This window comes from Sesamum indicum, linkage group LG7 (genome assembly GCF_000512975.1).
Source record: "Sesamum indicum cultivar Zhongzhi No. 13 linkage group LG7, S_indicum_v1.0, whole genome shotgun sequence".
Lineage (NCBI taxonomy): Eukaryota > Viridiplantae > Streptophyta > Magnoliopsida > Lamiales > Pedaliaceae > Sesamum > Sesamum indicum.
The window spans coordinates 9,928,011-9,954,239 of NC_026151.1; the positions used below are offsets into that span (position 1 = coordinate 9,928,011).

Genomic DNA, 26,229 nt, shown 5'->3' on the forward strand with positions numbered 1-26,229 from the left:
AGGGGGGAGAGAGAGAGAGAGAGAGAGAGAGAGAGAGAGAGAGAGAGAGAGAGAGAGAGAGAGTTGTTGTTGGTGGGGGTAGGGGGTGGAGGTGGGGGCATATATATAGGGGTGGTGGAACAACGGGGGGGAGGGGGGTGGAGGAGATGACCGTTAGGGGGTAGAACTAAGAAATGTGAAAAAGCAAAAATGCAACGGATATGTCAGAATGTCATAATCATATATTATTATTTCTTTTAATAGATTAATTTGGAATTTTTAAAGATAGAAAGTTTCAAAATTTTGAGTTAAATACAATTTATTTTTTCACGTGCTATAAAAAACGAGTAAAAATACCCCCTACCGATAAATAGTTAGCAAATAAAACTTAAATTTTTAAGAAATAAACCAAATTATCCCTATTAATGGAGATTGGGTTTTTTTTTGTGTTTTATTTTTTAAAATAGAAGAGATATTGTGCTAATATTTTTTTCACCACTCATCGCATATCACAATAGATGAATTGCATTTTATCCTTTTCGAAATATCAAAAGGACACAATTAAAGGACGAATGTAATAGATATCTTTTGTTTTTATGTCATAAGAAAGTTGTAAATTTAGTTGTAACAAAATTTATTTTCTTTTAAAAATTAGAGTTTTAAAATAAAATTTAATATTTACAATTATATCAATATATTACATAAATTGATATTATTTTAATTTTTTACTTGAATCAACTTATGTTGGGCAGTACAAAAACATCCAACATAAATAAAACTTACATTCTATAACAATAAATTAATAATCGTTTAATAATGATATTCAAGTTTCCTTTTAGAAAATAATTTTATGAACATCCATACTTCTAATACTTGCAAATTTGTAACTGCTGTATTTATTAAATACATAAAAGAAAGTATTAAATTCATTATAATTTTACAATTTTTTTTTTATGTTATGAGCTTATTTTAATTCAAGATGGATGTCAAAGTGATTATTATGATTGAAAAAAAGAAAATCAGAAAGCACAATAGAACGAATATGATAAAAATTAAACCAGAAAAAAAGTGGGAACTACATAGAATTTCCATCTGATAAATCAAACTTTAACTTTTACATACTATATACATAGAATTACAAACATGTGTATTATGCTACAAATGTGTACCATGATGTCGTCGGATCTACTTAGTTCACAAGTTACCAGTAAAAACTACCTGATTCAGTCGCCTATGATAAAGAATGAACCCAGGTTAAGACGGCCCGGTTGGCGTTCTAGCAAAAAAACATCGGCCCTTCATGAGTTTTCAGGTGTTCCCCAACATTGGATGTATGGATTTAGAAGTCGGACTTCATCAGCCTCGTTCGAGGTTTTATGGTAATGTCGTCAAAGGGGTTCTGTTGCTCTACGTGAACGTAATCTCTGGTTTTGAGAACCTGAACATGTTTGAGTGGGAAAGAAAACATCAAGAACGATACCTAGACAAACATGAATCCTTTAAACGTTCAGTGGAGTTTGGCATTACCAGTGCTTCAAAAAACATCCTCGATGCTTCCTTGCGTGATTTACCACTTAAGAGGTTGTTCATGGAGAGAGATTTGCTTCCGTGCTCAGCCTCCTTAACAAACAAGGTCTGAAGGTACTTGGAAACAGCCCTGAGGAATAATGTAATTAGCAAATCAGACAGTGTGCAGCACTGATTTACGGAGACAGCATCCGGAAAAACACAAATCTGGAGTCCTGATAAAATTGAAGACGTTATGAATGGAATTGTTCAGCATGATATGTACCTTGTACGTGAAGACCACCCAGTGTTCTCAGTGAATCGTGCCTCTGCGTCATCAGGAATATGATCGTCGGCCATTTCAGTTAGCTCGTCATCATCAACGTTTAGGAACTCTGAAAGATCAAAGAGAAAGGGATCAGGCATAGTTAAGCGAGATAAACCTGTTGCAACAGAAAAGGAAGATTAATAAGACTTATAGGAGCCCAGCTGAAAAGGACAAGCCATGACTTGGAATCTTCATGACCCTAAGCTTGGTCGGGATTTTATGCGATAACTAGGGATGGCAACGGGTCGAGTTTGAGGCAGGTATGTCCAAAACCCGAGAACGAACCCACCAAAAAGTTCATGGATCCAAGTAGATTAAAAGATACATATATATATATATAAAATATCAAAAGAAATCTAATCTGGTTCTAAACACCAAAAGTCAAGACTGGACTAGGGACCCGTCTGTCGTTTCAAAATCGGCCTGAGGCAGGGTCTAACTTGGACTCCTTGCCATCCCAAGTCAGTGACCAGACTGGGTACTGTAACTTTAGATGGAAAAATCAGGCCAATGAGGTCATATATAGACCTTCAGAACATTCAATCCATGGAAACTATGCCGACATTTCACTATGCTCGTTCTCTACAATGCTTGCTTTGTAATACTGCAAGTATATTGTTTTCGTTTTTCTCTTCCCCCCTGTTCAAGGCTAGATCCAATTAGTAAGATAGAAGCAAACCTGTGTCATTTCCAGCAGTTGAATGATTTAGTTCCTGCATCATATAGAGATACAAAGTTACTAATAAAACTCAAAACCAGAAAGCACCAGATCCAACAGAAATGTCACAACCTTCAGATGTATGCAACTGAAAATGCAAGTAGAATGGGTTCACACCGTCAGGAGGGAAAAGTATTATTTGGAATCATCTCTAACTTTCATAATGTACAGGCACACCAGCAAGAATACCCATCAATAAGCTTCCTTCTCAACTATATATTAAATACGGCAACTACTGTTATCTGATCTAACAAGCGCTCTTAGTAGCAATCATAATGCAGTCTTTTGTCTACATTGGTCATGCACGTATAGGACCATCCAGACAATGTGTAAGAGTACAAAACAACTAAGTGAAAACACACTCGTTATTTGGCAGGAACGGGCACATGTTAACAAACTTCTTGCAATGATTACAACTTTTCCCTATCAAATTCCACAATAACTCAAATATAGACCCGCAATGCAAGAAACAACTTACCTCTAGATCATGCAAATCAAAACCAGAACTTTCTGCATCCATCATATAGCGTTGATAAGCTTCTGGACGTTCTGGATTTTCACCATTGTCAGTGAAACCCTCCTCTGGCAAACCTACTTGTGCTGGATATGGAGAAGCCACAATTTGTTCGCCCGATATAATACTATAAATTTCATTATGCTCCCATTCTCCATGTTTATCATTTGATAGCAGCTCAAAAGCATCACCATCACGGAGAACCTCAGATACAACATCATCCCTTTGTACCGGCTCAGCCTCAGCTGCAGTATTAATACCACCATCCTTCTCCGTAAGTTCATCTCTACTAATGGTTTGTCCATTATCAACATCCACCACTGCCAAATCCAACTTAATGGAGTCCCCATCCGTCTTTTGATCAAGAAGAAGAGCTGACGTGTCAGCATTGATAGAAATGTTTGTCTCACTCGTCTCAGTTATCAAACTTGTTTGGACCACACAAGATGAATTGTCTTCATTGGAGGACAATGACTTGACTCCAACAATACCAGCAGAATTTATTGTATCATCATCATTTCTTCGACTTGTTTCTGCTCCAGTTACATCCAGCAGAGGCTGCTGTGAGAGATCAGCCTCCGCAACAGCAGTAGGTTTATTAGGCTCTTCACTGATATTAATTTCTTTATTCATCGCATCGAGGTTCTCCATCTGAATATTACTCATCAGAGGATTCTCACGAGTCTCTGCCATTTCATTATCTGTGTCTAACAAAAGTTCAGGGGATATCCTCATTTCACTTTGTTCTGTCAAATTACGCCTTTCGGAATCTTTAACATGTTCTGTCTCCAGGACCTCACCAATTTCAGCATTTTGGGAAGTTAAATGTGGCTCAGCTGCACTTGCGAGAGAATCATCATTTTTGACATCATGAGATGTTACAATCGGTACAGCAGTGGTTTCAAGGGAAATGTCATTTTTGGAAGGTGGCTCTGGCTCAGCCACAATTTCAAGAGAAGCACCATCTGGATCATTCTTGGAGACTGTGATTCCACTCAAATCATGCATTCGAGTGTGCATAGATGCCAATTCCATCGACATGCCTAGAAAAAAAATCAATGAAGTAACTTAGTAAGAACCTCAAATGGTTGGGTGCAGGGGGGCACAAAGAGGAAGTAGAAGAAAAAAGCATTGAAGAGGTAACAAGAGAAGATCACATTAACCCATCTTTAAAATGGTTTATCTTGCAGCCGCAAATGATGATTACACTAGTCACGCTCCATAAACAGGTCATCAGTCCAATAATTGATAATCAAATAAAATGTATATGATAGAAGATAAATAAACCCAGAAACAAAATGCGCAAGCCTACACTGTTGTACAATCATCTATTGTAATACAGGTTTACATTACATAGAATCATTATTTGTGAATCAGACTTCTTCGTGGCCAAAGCATTCGGCTTATAGAATCTTAAGAAAGAAAAACTATAGGATTTGATATGATGCCAAACTCATCTGAAGAGAATTTGCAGCCATATAGCTGGCAAAAGAATCAATTTTTTTGCTAAAAGATCAAGGTCAAAATTTGAAACTTACAAGGAAAATATAATTCAATAGCAAAAGGCAGGATATCAGCATTACAAACTCACCAGTAAATATAGGCTCACGAAAAATCTCATCTTCCAAAATTTGTTTCTGAATCATTGCAATTTCAGTGTGTGTACAAGGAGCTTTCTTTCTTACACGACGTATGTCTTCGGTGGTTGTCAGCTGTTGTCGAATCATGCTATAAAGGAGCAGAAGCAAAGTAAGTTATCAGTATAATGTGGACAACCTGTTAAAAAAGTCCCTTGCTAGAACACTCTGGAATAAATCCTGGCCTATGACACTGTCAATAAACAGCAAATGTGCCTAAGCATTTAATAGGCATAGCATAACTGGTAAAAGGCAAACAGTCAAATTAACATAAACAGCCAAAATATATCTAAGTCAGAATTTTGTCACAACTGGAAATAAATAGATTAAGACTCCACCAAATTTGATTATTTCAATCACTAAAAGAGATGCATAACATACTATCCACAAATTACTTGATTATTTGTTAATAAATTAATGTTGCATGTGGTCTTGCAAACTATTACCAAATTTAGAATGATAGATAATAAAGGCCAGAGTCAAGAGGAATTTATGCACAAGTATAAAAAAGAGGAACATACTCGCCATGCAAAACCATTGTATCATCCATAAGCACTTTTCTTTTGGGAGCACCACTACGGGGAGCAGAACGAGTACGTTTCGTAGATGTCACCTCAGAAATACGAGGTGTTGGCTTTACTTTCAAAACTGAAGATCTTCCAACTGAGGCGATATTCACAGCAAATCAGGAACCATTTAGTAGAAAATGAGTTCCAAACAAGTGGAAGAAGAGAATCTAATATACCTAAAATGGAGGACAACAAATCATCATCATCAGGAACGGACTCAACTGTTCTTTTGAAACGAACCAATCTTGAAGATTCAACTGAATTCAGACTCTGCTCTGTCAGTGTACTTTCAGTAAAACTACGCTTCTTGCCTGAAATAATTTTGCTCCCAGCATCACCTTCATCAAGCCCCACCAATTCTCCAGGGCTACCTTCTACTAGCATGTTTCTATGTAGATCCACAACACCTTCTGGTACTGACAACAGCTTTTCAGGAGCAGGCTGCTCAGCCTCTGCAGAATTGTTTTGATTTTGCATCAGCACATCACGTGAATTTGCATTACGCACTTGACTGTGATCGAGTTCACTGGCAGCTCCATGAATGTTTTCTTGTGATGAGCGTTCTAGCATGTGATTTTCCTTCAGCGTTTCTTCTGATTTATCAGTTAAGCCAGAAGCTTTACCTGATCAAACAAAGAGCTTAACATCAAATCATATATTTCTGCATATAGAAAGATACTCTTTCGTAGCAACTAAGGCTGCCTCTTTACAGGTAGAGATCAAGAGTCCTAAGATCATCCAATAGCATGTTTCATTCCACATTTTCTCTTTCAACCTAATTGCATTTATTGTTGCTATTAACTCCATTCCACTTTCAACAATTCCACTTGATTTTAAATCCAAAAATCAGCCTAAGACCCATCACTCATTAGTAATTTGCTGAACGTTATAAGTGTTAAATACCGCATGAAATAAATCAGAGAGAATCAGAAATAAACGATGCAAAGATTATAAACTGAAGTAGGAAGTATGTTACATGGAACTAAAATTAAGGGCAAAAAGTGAAGAAAGTTAAACTTCTTCAAATGGTAAACTTCTCCTACAGAACCTGAATTTCAAGATTACATTGGATTAATAAGTTCAAGTTTGATAGACAAACCTAGCATTACCATCTCCTCCCTCTCAGAAGTTGCTAAAGCAGCAACATCAGATTGTACATCAGCATCCCTCGACATGCCACATGAAGAGGTCATCATATCAGGTTGTTCAATGTCGGAGTTAGAAGGTCTCACAAACATAGTTTCACTGGACACAACTTTTTCACGGACATCAAGGTTCAATGAGCTTGAATCCGTTGGTTCATGACAGGTCTGAGTTTCAGGCTCCTGCCGCAAAGATACATCTTGGTTTTCAGAAGCTAAATCTGATACATCAGGACATGATTTCTCCTGATTAGTTGCAACTTCTACACAGCCAGGAGCTTCAACCCCAGGTGATCCTTGATCTTTTGCTGAGACACCTTCAGAAACTTGGTGGCAGGCGCCAGTCAAACCAGAAATTTCACAAGAGCTTTTCTCTAAGCAAATATCATAGGGATCTTGATCATCATCACAGGGTTTCTCAACAGCGAAAGAAGAGTCTTTATCTTTGTTGGCGGCTCCATTTTGTAAATCTTCCGGGCACGGCGCATCTGATGCCTCGATAATTTTATCAACCAATTCCGAAGGTGGGTTTACAAGGTCAACTTGACCTAATAAATCGGACGTGAGCTTAGATCCTGATCCTGACTCATCCAATGAAGCACATTCCTTGTTAGCTTCAATAGAAGATCTTTGTTGTGGCTTTGAAAGTTTGACATCCAAATCACCTCCCTGGTTCCCATTTTCCTCAGCTAGCACCAAAGGAATTGCACCAGAATATGTATTATCATGAGAACACCAATTGACCTCTTGTTTATCCTCATACATATTGTTTTTAGCATCTTCTATCATGGTAGATTCCACTAAATGATATTCTGATTCCAGGGGATCATCACATGCAGAAACCTCTTGGACATTGGATAAGTTGGGCTCTTCAACCAGCCCAGGGGTACATGGAGCCTGTGCATAGTCCATGAGATCAGCATGGTCATCAACATCATCAACCTGTAAGGAAAGTAAACAATCTTCACTGAATAAATCCTTGAGTTTTTCAATAAAGCCATATTTACTTGTGTTATTGCAAAGCAAACCAACATATAAGAAAATCTATATATTGCAACACAAATGTAACATATGATGAATAATATTGCTATGTTTCAACCATGTGTTAGCACAGTTTTAGAGTTTTGAGCAGCTACCCTGGCTCCTGAGTTGCCAGTCCTAGTTTCAGCATGTTGGTCTTGCTTGAGAGGGGTCATTGATTCGATAGAGGCCTGAGGATCAGAACTGTAGCTACAAAGAAGATAGAGTGAGAGATCGGCATTCAAATAATTTCAAGATCAACAACATCAATCACCAAAGACATGAAAATCTTACACCAGATATACCACTAACTATATAACAATATGGGCCAGATAAGAATGCATATAAAGTAGCACTGAAAAATTAGGGAATGCCCATTTTTCTTTTTACCCTCTGTAGAGTAGCACAAAAAGTTACCCACTTATTTATATGTATTTGAAGTAGACAGCCACCCGTCAACCCAGCCAACCAGAAAATTTAATGACTCTATGCTTACTGAATAATTGTGCTGCAATGAAATAGAGCATTGTTATCAAGTCCAAAACAACCAAGGAATATCGTCTAAAGTGCAGTTAGCTTATAAAAAATCCTTTCTCACTGACCTTGAGAAAGATTGAATTGGAAAATTCATGACATGTATAAGCTACTTTTACTTTTAGGCATTACAATCATGAGTTGAATAATAATGAAATACAATTAATATTTCAAGGCCAATGGTATTCTAAACACCACATATAAGTCCAGGCCAGGAAAGTAAAGGAAATACTTGCCACCATAAGGGAAAAAAAAGTTTAGATCTGAGTCTAACCTCTCACCGGCATGTCCTGCAGTGGCAATCTTGTCCAAAAACAGTTCCTGGATGCAATCGATTAATGAAAATATAGAACTAGTGAATATCATTACGATAAGAATGTGGACAAATATGCATGTCGGTTGCAGTTATCTAAGACACAATGGAACAAAAGGATCAGAATCCTGAAGTTTTTATTTTATTGGGCATAGAATACATATCTAACAGAGACCATTTTGATAGAGTTCCCCTTGTAAATTAAAAAATATAGCATTTTACTGCAGGATTTAAATTTGGCAGGTCATATCAATAACAATAATGTGTAACTTGCTGCGAGTAATCAAGTACAAAGATCCCATCATCTACTGTAGCATAAAGAAAATGAGGATTGGAAAAAACAGATTGACAGCATAAATAGTGCAACGTACCTCATCAAGGTCCAGACCGGAGGCATCACCATCGCCAAATCTCTCTGAGAACAACACAAGCAACATTAGGAGCAATTACAATCCCATAAATCTGTCCACATTTTGAGTTGCTTTGCTGCTTTTACATATGTTGAGGAGAAGTTCTAACAATCCAGAAATTCAATAAATGAGGAGAATAGTACTAACCATCCAGGCCAAACTTTGACGTAGAGTAACTGACTCCTTCCACGGTATCCTGAAGGGTAATTTGCTCTCTTGAACTAATATGATGATCTACAAAGTTACTGCAAAATTTGCAGTTTTATACAGAAAAAATAATCATATTGCCTAGAAATATAAGATATTGCATAAAAACCAATCTTCCTAGTCAAAAACAGGACAAAGATACAAGCCAACTTGTTTATGAATATCAAAACATGTTCTACTATTTTCAGCTCACCGGGGAAGAACCGCACTCTCCTTTTATTTATGTTAAGACATATTACCAGTAAGTCACATTTTCATCAAGTCGGATGCTTGGGCATCGTATGAATTAGGCTAATTTATGCAACCAGCAGGTCTAGAGTCTAATGAATTCAGAAATCTTTAGAAACAGTTAAAATCACAAAAAAGGCTAGCGTCTCAGGGAAGATTTTAAATATTTTCAAACTAACCCCTGGAAAATGTCATTATCTGGCAGCTCAAAATCATCTAGATCAAACGTTTCTGGCAAGGTAATGGAGTGATATGGTGCCTTTGACTCTTCTGGAGGTAGATCCACAGCAGCGGAGCGAAAAGCCTGCTTAATTTTGAGCAAGGCCTCACTACAATCATCAAAGAGGTAGTTCACCTTTCTGGAGTATATTCTCACCACACCAACCAGAAGATGGCTGGACAACCGAAGCGCAATAGGCACATCGGGAGAAAGAATTGAGTCTGTACAAGATAAGCAGTTTATCATAAATAAGGTGCAATGTTCTTTTTTTCCTACCAAAATCGAAAGAGAAAGAGAAATAAGGAAGTTCCAGCATGTTTTTTCCTTATAGATGATCAGCATTAAAGTCAAAAAAACAAAAACAACAACAACAACAATCATAATAGCACCACCTAAAGACGAATTCAGCATGGAGAACATGAGAGAACCACAGGAACATTTTAGTTGGTGCCATTTGCCTTGCCAAAACAGTCTTTCCGAACTGCCAACCTCCCAGAAATTGCATACTATAGTACTCTCATTATATTGTAGTCTCACTATGCTTAGCTCAATTTCACATCTACCTCCTCTAATTCAACTTATGTCCTTTTTTCTAATTTTTTGCATTCTTTAATTAGAAAAATCATAATTACATCCATTCCCAGACAGGAAGAACTACCTGAATTGCACATTATAAAGTGCACTATCATAAATTGATATCCAAATAAGCATATACAATGAGCTCTACAATGGGCTCATACACGCTGTACAGTAACTGAAGAATTTGGTCATTAAGCAGAAACAAATACAGCATAATTAACGAAAAATGTACAAAGCAAACTATCATGTCAAGTAACAAACAATGCATCACATCATCAAGCATAGTGAGAGACCACAAACGTCAATAAGTTTTCATGTAGAAGAATCATGATGCTTACATTTTTCATGCAAATTCTTACCATATATAGGTTACTCTCGGGAATGCATAACTTGTCAGGTGTTGATTTGGATATTATAACAGGTACTGAAAGATGGTTATCTTGTAACTTCCTCTATACGTTAATTTGCAAAATCTTACATGATATCTGGAATAGAACAACCACCTTCTGACTTACCTTTGATCCAGTTACTTTTTTTCCTGTTCTCATTCCAAAAACAGCTAGCAAACACCAACTACAACCCTAAAAAAATGACGAGAACTAACCTATGCAAGCCATGGAAACTGTTTCCAATTTATTAATACTATTCACAAGCTGCATTGTTTCAACAATAATTTATCTCTTTATTCCATACTCTTGTTAAGGCTGAAACCATAACTTTTCCATCCATTTCGATGAGTATGCATGCGCACCAACCATGATAATATATCAACTTACGAGTTTCAGCATTAAAACCGGCATAAACAATAGAAAATTCAAATCTTACCTACGGAGACTCCAATATCAGTATCAGCAACCTGATTCTTGCGAAGCTTCCGCTCCAAATGAGCTGCTATCCAAATGGTCCCAAGCGGCCCCTTTTTTGCCAATATGAACTGAGAATAAAACATTTTTCCAATTCCCTTCTTGCAATCCCAACCCCAACCAACAACTTACTCTACTCCTACAAAACAACAGTATAATTACTTAAATCCTTCTCGTTCTTTTACATAATACACACACTCCACTGAAAACCCTAGAAACCAAACACAAATACTATACCCAAAGTCGAATTAGCAAAAACAACTAAAACACCAAACTTTTCACTTCAATCAGGACCCACATGCAAAACCAAGCACAATTCCCCTCTAATTCCCATTCTCAAATCAAATCCCAAAATGCAAAACCCTAGATTCTGCATAAAAAAGCCCACACCCACCCCAGAGTGAACCCACTAAAGAACCTACGAAACTCACACAACCAAGACCTCCCTCAAAAAACCCACCAAATTATCAACTCAAAGCATCCAAAAAAACCCAGAACTGCGCCGAGAAAGCTTCAATTCAAGCTAAGATCGAAGTCACAACAGTACTACAGCGCCGCTTGCTTCCTCAGAGACCTGCGCATACACTTGATCTGTATGTATGGTGGAGAGAAGGTGCGGGTGAGAGGTAGAGAGACAATCTCGAACTTGTGTGAGTGAAGATGAAGATGAAATTTTGATTCTTGAGTGCGTGAAATTTCCTTGCTCTGTTTGAGCTTTCGTTGTTTAAAATGGAAAGCGCCTAATGGCTCAGAAGTTGGGAAAGTCAATTGTAGGCCTCAGGTGGACGGATGGGCGCCGTCGGGATGAAAAAATAGACGGCCTGGATTGAAAGTATTGACCTCTCGGACAGCTGCTGACGCCAGCTTCACATTTCCTTACAAATGTTTTTGTGTTTGCAGTTTGCCCCCTGAATTATACCCCTTTTCAACATCTGCCCCAATAAATTGTTGTACTTACTTGTAGATAATTAATTAAATTTAAAATAAATGTTTGTTCGAATATTTTTAATTTTATTTTATTTTTATATTGAAAGTGCACTTGAAAATTTTATCAATATTGAAATAATATTTTGAATACATTGTGATTGGATAACTAAAACAACGTTGTAAAAAAAGACAAAGAGATAAATTATAAATTATCAAAAAAATAAAAGAGATGCAGAATTTCAGAAGATAAATTAAAAGAAAAATAGAAGTTAATTGGTGTTGTTTTACGTTGTTGTGAGTTCATCGTTCTAATAATATGCGTATTAAATTTAATTTTTTTGAACAGTCGTATTTGTTGATTTGATTATAATTTCCGTAACGAACTAACATGCCCAATTAGAGGAATAGCTTCATAGCGCCTTTTGGAAATATATGAGTTTTGTCAAGACAACATTTTTAGCAATTATAAGTAGACACTTTGTTTTTTCTTTTTTTGGTCCCTTAGGGGACACCCCAATGGTTTGGAACTCGATATTTCATTAAGATTTATGGTGTTGTTAATTTTTTTTAAGAAATTCGTTGTATATTGAAAGGTGACCATTTGTTAATATGTTAATACAAATATGCATGATCGGATCTAAAAGGGAAAGGTCCGAAAGGACCAAAAAGTTATGCATTGGTTTCTCATTAGAATATAATTAAAGGTAATTAAAATAATTAGGGAGCTAATATATTTAAAAAAAATGTGTATAGTTTTAAACAAACTTACAAAATTTGGGGTGCAATATACAAAAAAATTGACATTTATCCATAATTTTTCAAAAAAAGTTATAATATTTTTCTCATTGCAAATGTGCCCTTGTTGGGGTAATGAACATGTAAGGTGAAAAATAGCTACATACAGAAAAAGACTCGAAGGAGCTTGGCAGCTTCAAAAGTCATAACTGAACAAGACAAAAACAAAATAACCTATTAGGCGTAGATTAAGAAGAGACACAAGAGAGGGATTATAGGTATTTAGTCCAACTTTAAGGTACAAGAGGTTGTACGACTCATTTCCGCGCGAATGACACTCTTGCTTCATTTATGTCCGTGCCTGCCAATCAGGCAGTCACTCTGTTGCCTCGTTTTAACAACATTGCTTCATTTATGCTCGTGCTTGTCAATTAGACAGTCACTATTTTGCCTGATTTTAACAACAAGAACAAAGCTGGTCTATAGTGTATTAGACTTGTTAGAAATTATTGAGCTTCTGTAGCTATTGAGTTTGAGCTGATTGAATTAGAAATTATATATTACTATTGAACTTTGTCTTTATCGTTTTTTTTCCTTCTATTATTGGTCTCTTAAGAGCTTCATAGAGCTTAACATGAATGAGAAACTACTGGAACTCAATAGAACTAGGACCAGGATGTGAATAGCTCATCAACCTCCGCAAAAGCAAGGGTTAGGATTTGCTTTGATTCATATCCGAGAAGGAGCTTCAAAAAAAAAAAAAAAAAATTCTTCAAAAGACAAAAAAAAAAGTCAACTCTTACCTTGATCAGGTTCTGACTAGATTGTATCCTATTTTGTTTAATGTTTTGTCTGGATTTGAAGAATTTGGATTTTTCAATGAATTCATATTACAAGATTTTAGAAATATATTAATATTTAACAAGATATAATTCGAAATAAAAGTTCAAGGAGAATTATTCAAATACATTTAAATAATTTATTACTAAATATTTAAAATGTATCATTTATTTGCTTTTAAATTTCTTACAATTATCGATATTCAATTAATTTACATTAAATTATTTTACTTTTTTAATCAATATATCAGTTGTTTAAAGATTTGTGCTATTTACTCCTTTTGTCAAATATTTATTTTTCTGTTTTTTTTTCTCAATTATTTCTCATCAAAATATTATTTAGTTTGCATTAGGATGATAGGGCTGCCATTAAACCCAAAAAGGGGTTAATTTGATATTTCCATAAAGGTACAGGAACTAAATGACATTACTCTATACCTTGGGGACGGAACAATAATTTTCTCCAGTTATATATATGTATATTTGGTGACGAAAGAGATTTACCCACAAGTACACACACTATCTCACATTGGAAAAAACACACACGGAATCAAGGATGATAGGAAGAATCTGTTCGTCGATTCCGTCGACAAATCCGAGCGAGCTGAAGCCATTTCAGACTATCAACGGATTGCAGCACCTCGCTGAAGCTCGCCAATTCAAGGTGATGCTTAGTTTCGATTGTTATTATTATTATTACTATTATTGTTTTTTAGTTATTGGTGATGCTCATTTTTTATATTTGTGTTTAAAATTTATATTACTCAGCTTGAACTTCTGCATCTCCCAGTCTAATTCGATTGTTTTCTATGTAGTGTATTTAGTCATCGTAAATTTTTGTGGTGCTTTCAACTTTTTCGACGGATAATTAGTAATTCATTAACTATGGGTAAATGCGTCAGTCGCTGTGTGGTAGATTAATTATTAGATGTAAAATAGTGGTAAACTTTTAAGCATGCGTTTGTGGGACGCCTGGATCAATTAATGATGTTAAAATGCAAATTCTGGTTTGAAATGAAGCATGCAGCACCTTGATTTGATTGTTGAAGGAATGACAGACGAAAAGCAGATAGAAAACTTGAATGTAGTACATGATATGGGATCATAGGTATTGTTTGCTCGTCAAGTGAACCGCAGGGCATGAAACAGAATGTACAATGCTTATTCAATGACTTGCTTTAGTAAATAAATTAATGTCGGTAAGCAATTACCAGGTGGTGATTGGGGTCTTCTGCATGATATGGGAATCCTAGAATCAACCTTGTTCTCTTTCCCATGTTAACTGAATGTCTAGTTGTATTATTTAGAAGTAAAAAATACAACCGTCCTCGTGCAACGTCTTCTTCTTCAATATATCTACCATCATGTGGACCAGGCATGGTTCTTGGATCAGTTTGGGGTCCTGCACGATGGGAAACAGCCGTACCCAGGTGCCATCACTACATGTATGTTCTCAACTGTTTGCTTTGGCATTTTGGTAAGGTTGATTATCTTTGTAGATAATTATTCTCACTCTGACTTCAATATTAAAAGTTGACTGAGATATTATGATCTGTGGTTGACGTCTGTATGCATGCATTTAATACAGTAGAAAAGTTGGCAAACTGTGGTGCAAAGATGGTGGTAATAAGTAATTCTTCAAGGCGTGCATCAACAACAATAGAAAAGTTGAGTAGCCTTGGGTTTAATCCCTCGCTCTTCCTTGGAGCCATTACCAGTGGAGAGTTAACACACCAGTACCTTCTGAGGTCCAGTTTTCCTTAAACATCTTTATTATATTTTCATTTTAAAAAGTTTCTTTTGCATATTCTTTTGGCTGATTGGACAGTTGATAAAGAAAAATTCTTACTTTCTAAATTCACTTTCTTTAATGTGCTAACTTGAAGTTATGCTTTTGAGCTAACATGATGTCAATGATCTTTCTACTATATTACGGTCTAATTTGAAGAAAATTATATCACTTGGTCCATGTTCCTGAGTGAAATTGTAGCCAATGTTGTTATGAGGATCCAAGAATCATCTAACATTTCTGTTTTAGTCCTCAAGTTTAGAAGCTTATCATTTGCACACATTTGAAATGCTTGGATATAGCTCAATATAGTTGTGACAAGACACGTTTATAAGATTGGGGCCATGGTTGCAGATTTCTGTCTTTCACCTCTATTTTCTGTTTCTAGAATAATAATTGGTACATAATCTAATACGGGTAGTTTCATGAGCCTTGCTTTAAACAGGAGGGATGATCCATGGTTTGCTGGACTTGGAAGCTCCTGCATTCACATGACTTGGAGTGATCGAGGCGCTATATCTCTTGAGGTATGCAAATTGTCTTCACTTAATGATTTCCAAGTAAATGTTTTTCCTCTCATGTTTTCTGATCAATATACTTCATATTTTCTTCCTGCAACTGGGAAAGGATTGACAAAATTATGCACTTTACGGTTTTAAAACATCTGGTTTATAAAACAGAAGCAACATGAATGAAACTCTCGGGCCCTTTGAGTTAAAGGTTATAGAAGTGATATTAAGAAAAACTACAGCTCATCCATGTAATAATCAAAAGTTGCAACCTTGTATTGCAGATTCGCTCCGTAGATGTTTATGAATGTTTATACATGATTTAGGAAATTGTGGATGATTTCAATGAAGCAAATTTGAATATCGATTTTTTACTAATTAAGTTGGCATTGCTAGTTCCAAACTATTTTAGTGATAATTGAACTAGAAGTATTTCAATTTTTCTTTAACCATCCTAGTTCTTCTGTAATGATCTTTCTGGATTAATTCTATTTTTTAGGGCTTAGGGCTCCAAGTAGTGGATAATGTAGAAGATGCTGAGTTTGTTTTGGCTCATGGTACTGAAGCTTTGGGGCTTTCATCTGGAGATGCACTTCCCATGACACTTGAGGAACTTAACAAAATTTTGGAGCAATGTGCTGCTAAAAAGATTCCTATGGTAGTAGCAAATCCAGATTTTGTTACTGTTGAGGCTAGAGCCCTACGTGTGATGCCTGGTAAAGATTAAACTATTCAATGTCCTGTCTCATCTGAGTTTGATGATGGATCGAATATTTCAGATACTGACAGGCCCCTCTTTGTGTACTTTCGTTGCATTGAAGTTGTTCTGAGTTGTTTTTATACCCAGGAGCATTAGCAGCTACATATGAGAAGCTTGGCGGGGAAGTGAAGTGGATGGGCAAGCCCGGTGAGGTAATTCTACTGACCTGGAAAATTCTTGAAATGAGTGTTTGAGATGCATGGTATAGGCTGATTGCTGGTTGTCTCTTTTGACTTTTAGGAGCGTTGAGATATTGCCGGATTTGCATGTTTGCTGCTGCGGGTTCAATTACTAAAAATTTTGGTGTTTTCTTTAACTTGCATGTGATTTCTAGTACCAAGAAAATGAATTCCTAAAATTATTCCAAAAGGAATTCAGTGCTACAGTCGTGTCATGGCTTCTTGAATACAACTATCAGGAAAGTAGCTCAACTTCTTCTGGGTCCATAGTCAGCATATATGTATATATGTGCATGCATGTGTGCATGGCATGACAATTGAGACACATATCAAGGATCCCATTTGACTTCTAGAAAGTTTTTGTGAAGTAACATTGATTCCTGTCATTATTGACTGCAAATGTCTTGTAGATCACTTCATGGATTTCTTCACCATTTTTGCATTCATCTCACAGTTCCTGCGTCAAGTTATAGAATTAAATTTGGTGGGAACTTGCTAGTTCGAAATAAGATATTGCTATTATCATAGTGGGATTTGATTTTGCACATGGATGTTTGACATAGAACTAGTATTTCAAGAAAAATGTTGTTATGGGACCATGGATGCTGTTGGTCGGCTTTCACTAGTCATGTGTTCCATTCACTCCTTGATACAACCCTTTTTATGGCAAATAGATCATATATAAATCAGCCATGGCAATGGTTGGCATAGAGGCTGCTGATTGTATTGCTGTTGGAGACTCTTTCCACCATGATATAAAAGGTGCAAATTTAGCAGGAATATCTTCAGCTTTCATTACAGGTGGAATCCATGCAACCGAACTTGGACTCAGTAAATTTGGAGAAACTGCAGCTGATTCTTCTGTTCATTCTCTTGCCTCAAAATATGAGGCTTATCCAACGTATGTGCTTCCCTCATTCACATGGTAACATGTATGCTGGTGAGTTTTCCCGTTCTCCAGATTACCGCCGCATTTAATTGTTATTCACCAATCTCTCTTTGTTAGAACCAAACACATCGATAAGTGGAATCTTTTTTGCTTCTGTAGGTTCAGAGAGAAAAAGTTCATCCATACCAACAATGATTGTCGTTGCATAAGAACATCACTAAATGCACCATCGCTACTAAATCATGCCCAATTATTGATGCTTTGAAAAAGTTTCTGCTGTTCAAGTAATGCCAACACATTTTCTAGCACTTAGTTTGTTGTAATTGGCCAACGCCCATAATTTGAGACTCAAAGGTATGTAATGCTGCAGTCTAATCAATCTGTTGATGTTATATTAAAGGATTTCTTGTTAATGGTTGCATGAATTTCTTTGTGGCACCACTCAGGCTGTCTGTGTTAGATCAGTCAATCCACCATTTTTATGTTTGTGTTCTTGCTATTCCAGTTCTTTACATGAGTATTTGAAATAGAAAATCCAAATGCACCTTCATTTGGGACAACAGATACAGTTTACCAATAAAGGACCTGAGGCAAAGAAAATTTCTAAAGGGAATCTAACAGAACTTGTGGCATTTCCCTTAAATGGAACATGTAACCAAATTTGGGTAAAAATTCCCTCAATACAATAAAATTCGAAATATTCAGGTCAAATGTTGGCCCAAAGAATAACATCGGTGATGGTAGGCCAAACATAAAAATACAAACACTGCCAACTTATTGGATGGTGTATGGCAAAATACAAGTAATTGTTCACACATCGATCATTATGAACATCTGTTGAAATAAGCACTAGATGTGCAATGCTCCGATCAGAAAAAATTAAGTAATACACACAACCCAAGCAGTACTTGTTCGGAAAAATCCTCATAAATCAAACCTGAAAAACCTGGCCCGATAAATTTCTACAATCAATTATTAAGCCTGCAAAAAGCTTGCATATTTGGCACCTAGGAACAGCCTTTGGATGCAGAGCAAGGCATTTTTAGTAACCTCTGCATTCTCATGGTTCATCAATTTCATGACCCGCTCCTTGGCTTTGAGGTCAGTCACGATGATACGCCCAGCAGGATGGTACTGAATGAACTGTGAGATATCATAGCAGGCAACAGCAAGTGTTCTAGGATCACTTGCCGTGTCCAAAATTGTGATCAGGACCCTTAGAATCTGTAGCAAGGATAGAAGTATTAGTTCTACGCAATTTCAGTGTTTTCCAGCTAAATGAAGAATGCAAGAATTCTCTGAGAAATGCATGTTTGGAACAGTTAAGAATAACTAATTAAGTCAAGACACCCAGTAGCCAGACATGAAATGTTTGTATGTTCATTGTGCATGTATTCCCTAGCGCATTTATGCACAGAATATGAAGATTATACATGCAACTGCTACAGTAACAGCAACTGGCCATTATGCACTTACAGTCTAAAGCAGAACCACATGGTCAGCATTAGCACGGAATGATACCTGGAAATCATGTTCTTCAAAGTTCGTGATGTTCTCCCGCCAGAATACAGGGTCTTTATGCATGGGTGACCAATCGAGATGTCCAAGGAGGACTTCCTGTTTATACTTCTCAAAAGAACTTAGTTTCTTGATGTTAACTTTCAGTCCTTCTTCCAATTGATTCAGAGATTCCAGCAGATCCTGTGGAAGACATGATAACCACAACAGTTAAATATCAGCGGCATTAAGGGATTGGGGGATGAAGGGATTGAGAGGAGAAACAGCCTGAAGGTATGATATCGGGGTGAAATCCCATATAAACAGAGCATAAAGCATATGTTTGATTGAGAAAGATTCAACTGGAACATATAAGCTATAATGGCTAGCTTGTCATTGAATAGGCCACCAGGGAGAGAAAGAACAGATGGAGAATAATAAAGTAAAAATATTGAAGTATTAAAAGGGCAACACATCAACTTGGCAGAGTTCAGTTCCTGCCATGGCATGTCATGTGGCATATCCATGAGATATTGACTGTGGCATGACATTACCACCCGTACGAAATAGGTCATGGCAGGAAAGAATTTACAGGCACTGTGGCCCTGTCAAAACCGAAAGAAGATACAACTTTCGCTGCCTTCAAGCTTTTAATTAGTCATCAAAATAAACCCTTTCCAGAAACATCCTGTTTATATTTACCTCGATTTTAAGCAAGGAAATAAGTGTGTGCCCAATATAAGGGGTTCACAACCCTAGAAATATATTTTCTCACCTCATCACTCCATGCCTGAGCTTTTAAATTCTGAACAAGCTGTGGCAATCCCAGGTCTACCATCTGAGCACCAAATGTCCCTTTGTGTAGCAAATTCCTAAGAGTCAAGATAACAACCCGGACAACCTACATAAGTTGATAGGAAAAGAGTCTCAGAGGAATGTTCACTTCAAAAAATACCCACGACATCAAACCTCAGTACTGTGTAAACTGAATACAAGCAGATGAAAACCTACTTTCACAAGATTAACCAGGTATCTCATTGGTGTAACTAAGATGTATTCTCAAGCCATTTAAAAAGCTAATATAGGTTGATCTCAACAAATAATATAGAAAAGCACTTACTTTCTCCTTCGTGGATCCTTTAACAACTTCAATCAACCGTGGCAAGGATCTAGAAGTAGCCAAGTACTCAATTGCAGGCTCATAGTACGAGAGGAGCCATACACAAAGACAGGTCTCATAGAGGAGCTGTTTCAAGGTTAAAAGTAAAGGTATCAAGCTATGCGGACAAGAAATCAAACAATGAATTTTCAAAGACAATGCCAATCACATGAAGGATAAGAGATCCCATTGCACTAACTCATTATCTACAGATTCTGATATGTAATTTGGGATAGAAGGAAATGTACTTCAATTAAGTAATCCTTAATTGATGCTACCTGGATGGACTGTTGAGTGGATGCTGGAGAAATTAGAGGAATGAGCAACTTCACTCCATCTGATTGAACAAATGAAGATCGCACCAGAGGCTCTTTCAGTAGAGTTGCAAGGGAATTAATAGCTGTTGGAACACCACGGCTAGGATGAGATGGCTTCTTCAGCTGTACAAATAGACAGGTATAAGTTAAAGGATTGCTTTCTAATATAGCGACAATGAAAACCAAACGGTATTTTGTTGTTAGATAAATAATTTGGCTGTTCACCAACTTATTCCTGAAAATGAATTTAACGTAGAACCATAACTCCCTAGTATTTAAAGTTTGCCTTTCAATATTTCACTTGCAGTACTCAACTTATAAACAGGAGCACATGATAAAAGTTGCCACAACCTCCAACTAAAATCCTCAAGTTATTTCTAAAAAATTGTTCCACTTACAGTTCACCTAATTACTATTATTCTGCACATGAAGGGTTATAAGATTCAACTCTCCCAAGTTTCTGACATGGATATTTCTTGTACTTGAGAAGCTTAAACATCTTTGCCCTCACTAAAAGAAATGCTCATATATTGATAACCATACAATGGCCAGAACATTTCAATTATGAAGTCACCTTCATATTTTAGTTTATCAGCTCACATGATATGATTTCACATATTGGGCCCTTTTATCAAGAAGCCAATTGAAACATCATCATGTTACAAGAATTACATGCACATTAGCATGAACACCTTCTGGATTCGCCCCTGTGAATTACTTGATTGCTTTTGGATAGTTTCTACATCAGCTGGTTACTTAGATGCATAGAGTTATGCATACTCCTCAGGATGGAGCGAATAGGGGTTATATAAATATATCTCCGTTGAGACTCTATTGTTTTTGTTAACAGAGCATTTCTCCACATTCTATTGTTCTATTTTCACAGTTCTTATTTCTGCTTAATCCTGCAACCTTCTACAACATTTTAGATCTATGACGGAGTGTACAGTTTGTAACTCTGACATGCGTTACATTCCTGTGAAATCCTTAATGTCTCATTTGCGGTGATTCTAAGACCCAATTACTCTTGAACTTTTGTAAGACTACCATTTTCCATCCCCTATAATAAAATTAATGACCAAGGAATGGGAAGTGGAAATGAAGACCTGTGTGCACAACCACTCAACCAGCCCTTTCAACACATCATTAATAGTAGTGATCTCCTTCTTAGAATTTGATGCTCCATTAGCAACGGCACCATCCTGAGATTTTGGCCTTCCACTGGAATTAAGAACAGTAGGAAAGTTACACACAAGACAAATGACCTAGCCATGTGCCAAGAGATGGGCGTAGTTCACACCTTACGATCAAAGAAAGTATCTTACAGCTCTTCTCTTGTGTAAACCAGTTTCCTTTCCAAAGCAATCTGCAACAGAAAAGAAGTGACTATTCAGATATCATTGATTATAAGGACATGGAAGACCTGCATTGCAAAATCATCCACCATTTATTTGAATAAGTAAACAACACACGTCAGAGAATTTTTACAAAACGGGGGGAAGGCCTCCTCTGAGAAGCCTAAACGAACAACAACAAAAGTATGAGATGCAACAATTAGGAAGTGCAGATGATTGCCTTAGGAAAGGCTCGTATACGTCCTCATCTTTCAGAGACTTATCATGGAATAATCTTGCTCGTTTAGGGTTTGCTGCAATACAAAATAAAGAAACAAAAAAGTGCTCAGCTACCCGAAATGCCAAAAATAAGTAAAGAGCTAGTGGATTTTCTCAATTACCTGACAGCATTTCATCAATTAATGCTAAAACATACTCTACTGTTTCTTCCTTGAATATGTCACGCAAAATGCTAACAAAGACACGTACATAAGCTGGACCATCCTGCGGGGAAGAAAGAAAGCATTTGTCAGCCCATAACGGTTGTAATCAAAGCCCTTCACAGATTCCAACTTCACTGAAACTAACTACCCCTGCACTTGCATATATGTGTCACTGTGTATGTGCAACAATGGATCTTATTGAGAAGTATCACAAATTAATCATAATTGATGATGCCAACTGACAGAAAATCATAACTAGCTCTTCAACTTAAAAGTCCAAACATAATGAAAAGTGTTTAATACATTGTTCCAGAAACCAAATGGAAGGCACACAGCATATAGAATTAAGCATGACATTAATTATTTATAACAACCCAAAACAAGCCGACAGCAGAAAGTTTTCTAACAAAGCAACATCTATATTTATTCAGTAGCACTGATTCTTAAAGTTTGAACGAAACAAGCACATATCAGAAAGATATTTACATCATCCAGCAACTGAGCCTTGTAATTCTCGGGTTTCTTATCATATCGCCGCAGCAGCTGAAGCCCTGTCCCTGTGATCAGCTTCGTAGTCATATAAGTTTCCCACGGAATATCCCTCCTCAAAACCTTCATAAAAAGCCAACACCATCAACATCCAAACCAAATAGTCAATCCACAAAGCCCTCATAATGCACCAAATAATCCCCAACGGAACAAACTTTTCCGTAGCAAACTACTGATCTCCGATTACAAAATCAGCAGCTAAACAGCATAAAATTTTCAACACAAAATTCATTCACAATTTTGACTTCATAATTCGGACATTGCAGTATGACAATAAATCCATCAACTGTTTGCGCCAGCGACCGTACACGTATGTATGCAGGAGAGGTTATATAATTATAGTGGTGGCATACCTGTTCGGTGGAAAGCTCGGCTTGATCCATAGTCATTGGCGAAAATTGCGAATTCCAAATTAACAAAGTTGTTTGCGACAGATCGAAATCTAGAGAGAGACAGGGGAAGGAAGAGAGAGAGAGAGCGTGAGCAGCAGAAACCAATTATATATATGTATATACACCGATAAATGTAAAATAAATATAAAAAAGAAAATTGGAAACTCTTATGGGTCGGGTTAAAGTGTTTTCATGAAGACAAAGTGGGCCTTATCAGTTATCAGTTAAGCCCAACATGTAGTGGGCCTTGTTGGTAAAATCTCTTCATATAGGGTAAATAAATATAATTCTTTTAAATATTTTATAAGGATAAATTAATAACAAGCTTTTCTAAAATTTAATATAATTATAAATATTTTTTTTATTTAAAAAATTATAAATATTTATTGATGTTTTGATAAAAAGTATATAATTCTGGAATGAAGGTCTGAAATTGTCAATTGCATCTTTATTATTATATTTAATAAAAAATTGAATGAGGTGGATAAAAAATTATTAAAAAAATTTCCACTTAGTTCATAAAAAATAAAAATAAAAACTTTTAAAAAATAAGTAGAATTATAGTTCATTTTCATACGGTCATTTTAATTAATTCACCACAAAAATTAATGAAAACTTAGCAAAAACTAACGAATTTGACTAATTATTAAACGACTGTTAAAAATACGGGGTACTGATAATTTTTAAAATAATGGTGGAGTATTTATAATTATACTAAAATCTCATGAAAGTTCGTTATAATTTACCCTTGTATATAGTTTAAGAGCAACGTAAATTTTAAAACAGTTCCAATTATTGACAAAATGAAATTAAAAGTAATATACTTAGTTTAATTTATTAAATTTAATTTTATTGGAAATATTATCTAATTATTTATTTATATTGTTTATAAAGTGTAAGGAGTTCATATGTCTATTTTTGGTTGACAATTTGTATATCTGACTAAATTACCATTGAGCATACTTATTCTCATATAAAATTATAATTTTTTTAATCTTTGTCAATAATAATCTATTTATGCCTGTTTTTAATTAACGTAGCTTATTTAAGAAATTATCATTTATGATCAATTTTTTATTATTTTTTTCTCTTTTATTTAGTTAAGCAGATATAATAAAAATTAAAATTATGTACATGCATCGAGTGTGCTTTAATAGCTAGTATTATTATTAATATTTTATAATAACTACCTTGATGAACAGAACGTGCGGCGTATTAAATATCATAGGCTGTACATTTTTCCACCTCGAAACATAACAATATATTTTTATTAATTAGTCATGTCAATATTAAATTCATAAACAATTATAATTAATTCATGTGATTGCTTTAAAAAAATATTCAACTTATCTTTTAATCTGTTACGTATAATTAAATAAATATAATAAAAATTTAAATTATGCGTATATGTCGAATATATTTCAACCACCAGTAATATTTATTAAGTGTTGTATGAAGGCCTTAAAATAACTAGTTTTGATTGGTAAAACATATATTTCGACTAAAACACCCTCAAATATATATATATATATATTTACAAATAACTTGAAAAATCAAAAGTTTTTAATCGAGGAAAAAAAAAAAAAAGTTGTGAAGATAAGTAGTGGAAAAAGACATAATATTAATGAGGTGTTGTCTTATGAGATGTTGGAAAACTTATTTTTATTATTTCAACCCTTTAAAAAGAAAATTCCAAACTTATTTTCACAATTTTAATAAACTAATTTAATTTTGATCATGTTAATTATAAATTTATCGTCATTAACATCAATCAAAGCTTCGTATTCTTACTTATCGAAACACTTTGAAATTTTATTTTTAAAATATAATATAACAACTTATAAGTTTTTAAAAATATTTTATGGGATATATGGACGTTTAAATATTGTATTTGATCAACATAATAAATTGATAATTACTCCATCATTTCTTGAAATTTGGTGTTGTTATACATAAATTTTCTATAATTTTGATAATTACCTCGAGTACCCCTTATCTTTATATCATCCAATTAATAGATACGTTAATTAATTAAAATTGACAAAACTGTTGAGACAGTAAAAACAATTAAATAAAATTGTTTTTGAGTGACTTATTGCATATCAAACATAAATTTTACGATCAAATTACCCTTATACGTCCCTATAAGCTAAAGAATATAATGAAATAGACTTGTACCCTTTATAAGTAGTTTGGTAAAAAGTATTTGTTTGAGTTATAGTAAGTTTGTAAAACAATTAGAAGTAAACATATATTTCCATTCTATATTATGCTGATATCAACAAATTCTGTAAATTATATTAATGTATAATTTATTTATCTACAATAATATAAAAAAATAACCTCAACACTCACAAATGACGGTTAATGATATCAATGCATCAAATATTTGTGAAGTCATAAATACCCATAACTTATTCAACTTTCAAATTTTTTATATTAACTGAAAAAATTATCACTATCAAATTTTTTATATTAACTGATAAAATTAGCTCTATTTTCTTTAATATAATAAATTAATTTATTTATTTTATACTTATTTATATTATATTTTAAAATATAAAAAAATATTTATTATATGCCCACAAGAATGACGTGGAGATTATTGAATAAAAACAAAAGTTATGAAGTTTATATGTTACACCAAAGCTCTCCGTGTAAATGAAATTTAACTATAATTTTTTGTAGTCTCCAAAATGACTAATTTAAAGCACAAAATATTTATTTGAAAATAATTGCGCGGCAGCTGCAAATGCAATTGTTCAACTGATTGGGTTCCCAATCTTCACTCACAGAGGCAGAAGAAATTTCCCACTCCGGAGCCCTTTATTGGTAAACTATGCTGTTTTTTTTTGGTGAATCTACTTCGTATAGCGGTGAATCTGTGAATGTATATGCGTGTAATATGTGTATGTATATGCATAAGGCAGTTTCTGTGTTGTTAGGGTTTAGAGCGTGGTAAAGGAATCGGATGGATTCAACCATTGGGAGCCCCTCCACTCCGAAATGGAATGTCGATCGGCCTTTCCTGACTGGCCGGTTTCACCAGGTTACTTTCAGCAATCCCTTTAATTCGTGAAAAGGGTTGTGTTTCTTTTAGTTATTGACGGAATTGTTTCTGTAGGAAACAAAGTTTACATCTGG

General features: G+C 35.3%; 4 protein-coding genes across 9 annotated transcripts in view; 2 read left to right on the top strand and 2 right to left on the bottom strand.

Moving 5' to 3' along the window:
* LOC105166883 (sister chromatid cohesion 1 protein 4) lies at window positions 1,014-11,515 on the bottom strand. 4 transcript variants are annotated; one of them, XM_011086389.2, is made up of 17 exons: window positions 11,228-11,515; window positions 10,730-10,906; window positions 9,285-9,546; window positions 8,818-8,915; window positions 8,632-8,675; window positions 8,222-8,268; window positions 7,910-7,921; window positions 7,530-7,623; window positions 6,351-7,335; window positions 5,428-5,874; window positions 5,204-5,345; window positions 4,637-4,773; window positions 3,010-4,088; window positions 2,493-2,526; window positions 1,772-1,880; window positions 1,507-1,636; window positions 1,014-1,417 (listed from the first exon to the last, which is right to left on the bottom strand). In XM_011086389.2, the coding sequence occupies exons 2-17, from the start codon at window positions 10,851-10,853 to the stop codon at window positions 1,319-1,321; spliced, it is 3,843 nt and encodes a 1,280-aa protein (XP_011084691.1). In that variant the 5' UTR covers window positions 10,854-10,906; window positions 11,228-11,515; the 3' UTR covers window positions 1,014-1,318. The 4 variants fall into 4 exon arrangements, with proteins under 4 accessions (XP_011084691.1, XP_020551224.1, XP_011084693.1 ...); XM_020695565.1 differs by having other exon boundaries at window positions 7,530-7,617; window positions 10,730-11,515; XM_011086391.2 differs by lacking the exon at window positions 7,910-7,921 and having other exon boundaries at window positions 7,530-7,617; window positions 10,730-11,515.
* On the top strand, window positions 13,777-17,836 carry LOC105166884. Of its 2 annotated transcripts, none has more exons than XM_011086392.2 (8): window positions 13,777-13,932; window positions 14,644-14,713; window positions 14,857-15,016; window positions 15,503-15,584; window positions 16,066-16,282; window positions 16,414-16,478; window positions 17,180-17,445; window positions 17,554-17,836. In XM_011086392.2, exons 1-7 carry the CDS (start codon window positions 13,825-13,827, stop codon window positions 17,432-17,434), a joined length of 957 nt encoding a protein of 318 aa, XP_011084694.1. In that variant the 5' UTR covers window positions 13,777-13,824; the 3' UTR covers window positions 17,435-17,445; window positions 17,554-17,836. The 2 variants fall into 2 exon arrangements, with proteins under 2 accessions (XP_011084694.1, XP_011084695.1); XM_011086393.2 differs by having other exon boundaries at window positions 13,795-13,932; window positions 14,644-14,745.
* LOC105166885 (V-type proton ATPase subunit H-like) lies at window positions 18,010-23,199 on the bottom strand. The gene is made up of 11 exons (XM_011086394.2): window positions 23,047-23,199; window positions 22,631-22,756; window positions 22,103-22,205; window positions 21,943-22,015; window positions 21,668-21,733; window positions 21,474-21,588; window positions 20,329-20,490; window positions 20,012-20,137; window positions 19,667-19,792; window positions 18,916-19,095; window positions 18,010-18,618 (listed from the first exon to the last, which is right to left on the bottom strand). Exons 1-11 carry the CDS (start codon window positions 23,080-23,082, stop codon window positions 18,370-18,372), a joined length of 1,362 nt encoding a protein of 453 aa, XP_011084696.1. The 5' UTR covers window positions 23,083-23,199; the 3' UTR covers window positions 18,010-18,369.
* Window positions 25,769-26,229, top strand: part of LOC105166887 (gamma-tubulin complex component 2) — a gene marked incomplete in the record, with an annotated part of 7,239 nt that continues 6,778 nt past the window's right edge. The window contains 2 exon segments of one of the 2 annotated variants that reach the window (XM_011086395.2): window positions 25,769-25,917; window positions 26,031-26,134. In XM_011086395.2, the coding sequence (XP_011084697.1) occupies window positions 26,057-26,134 (78 nt within the window). 2 annotated transcript variants of the gene reach the window in all.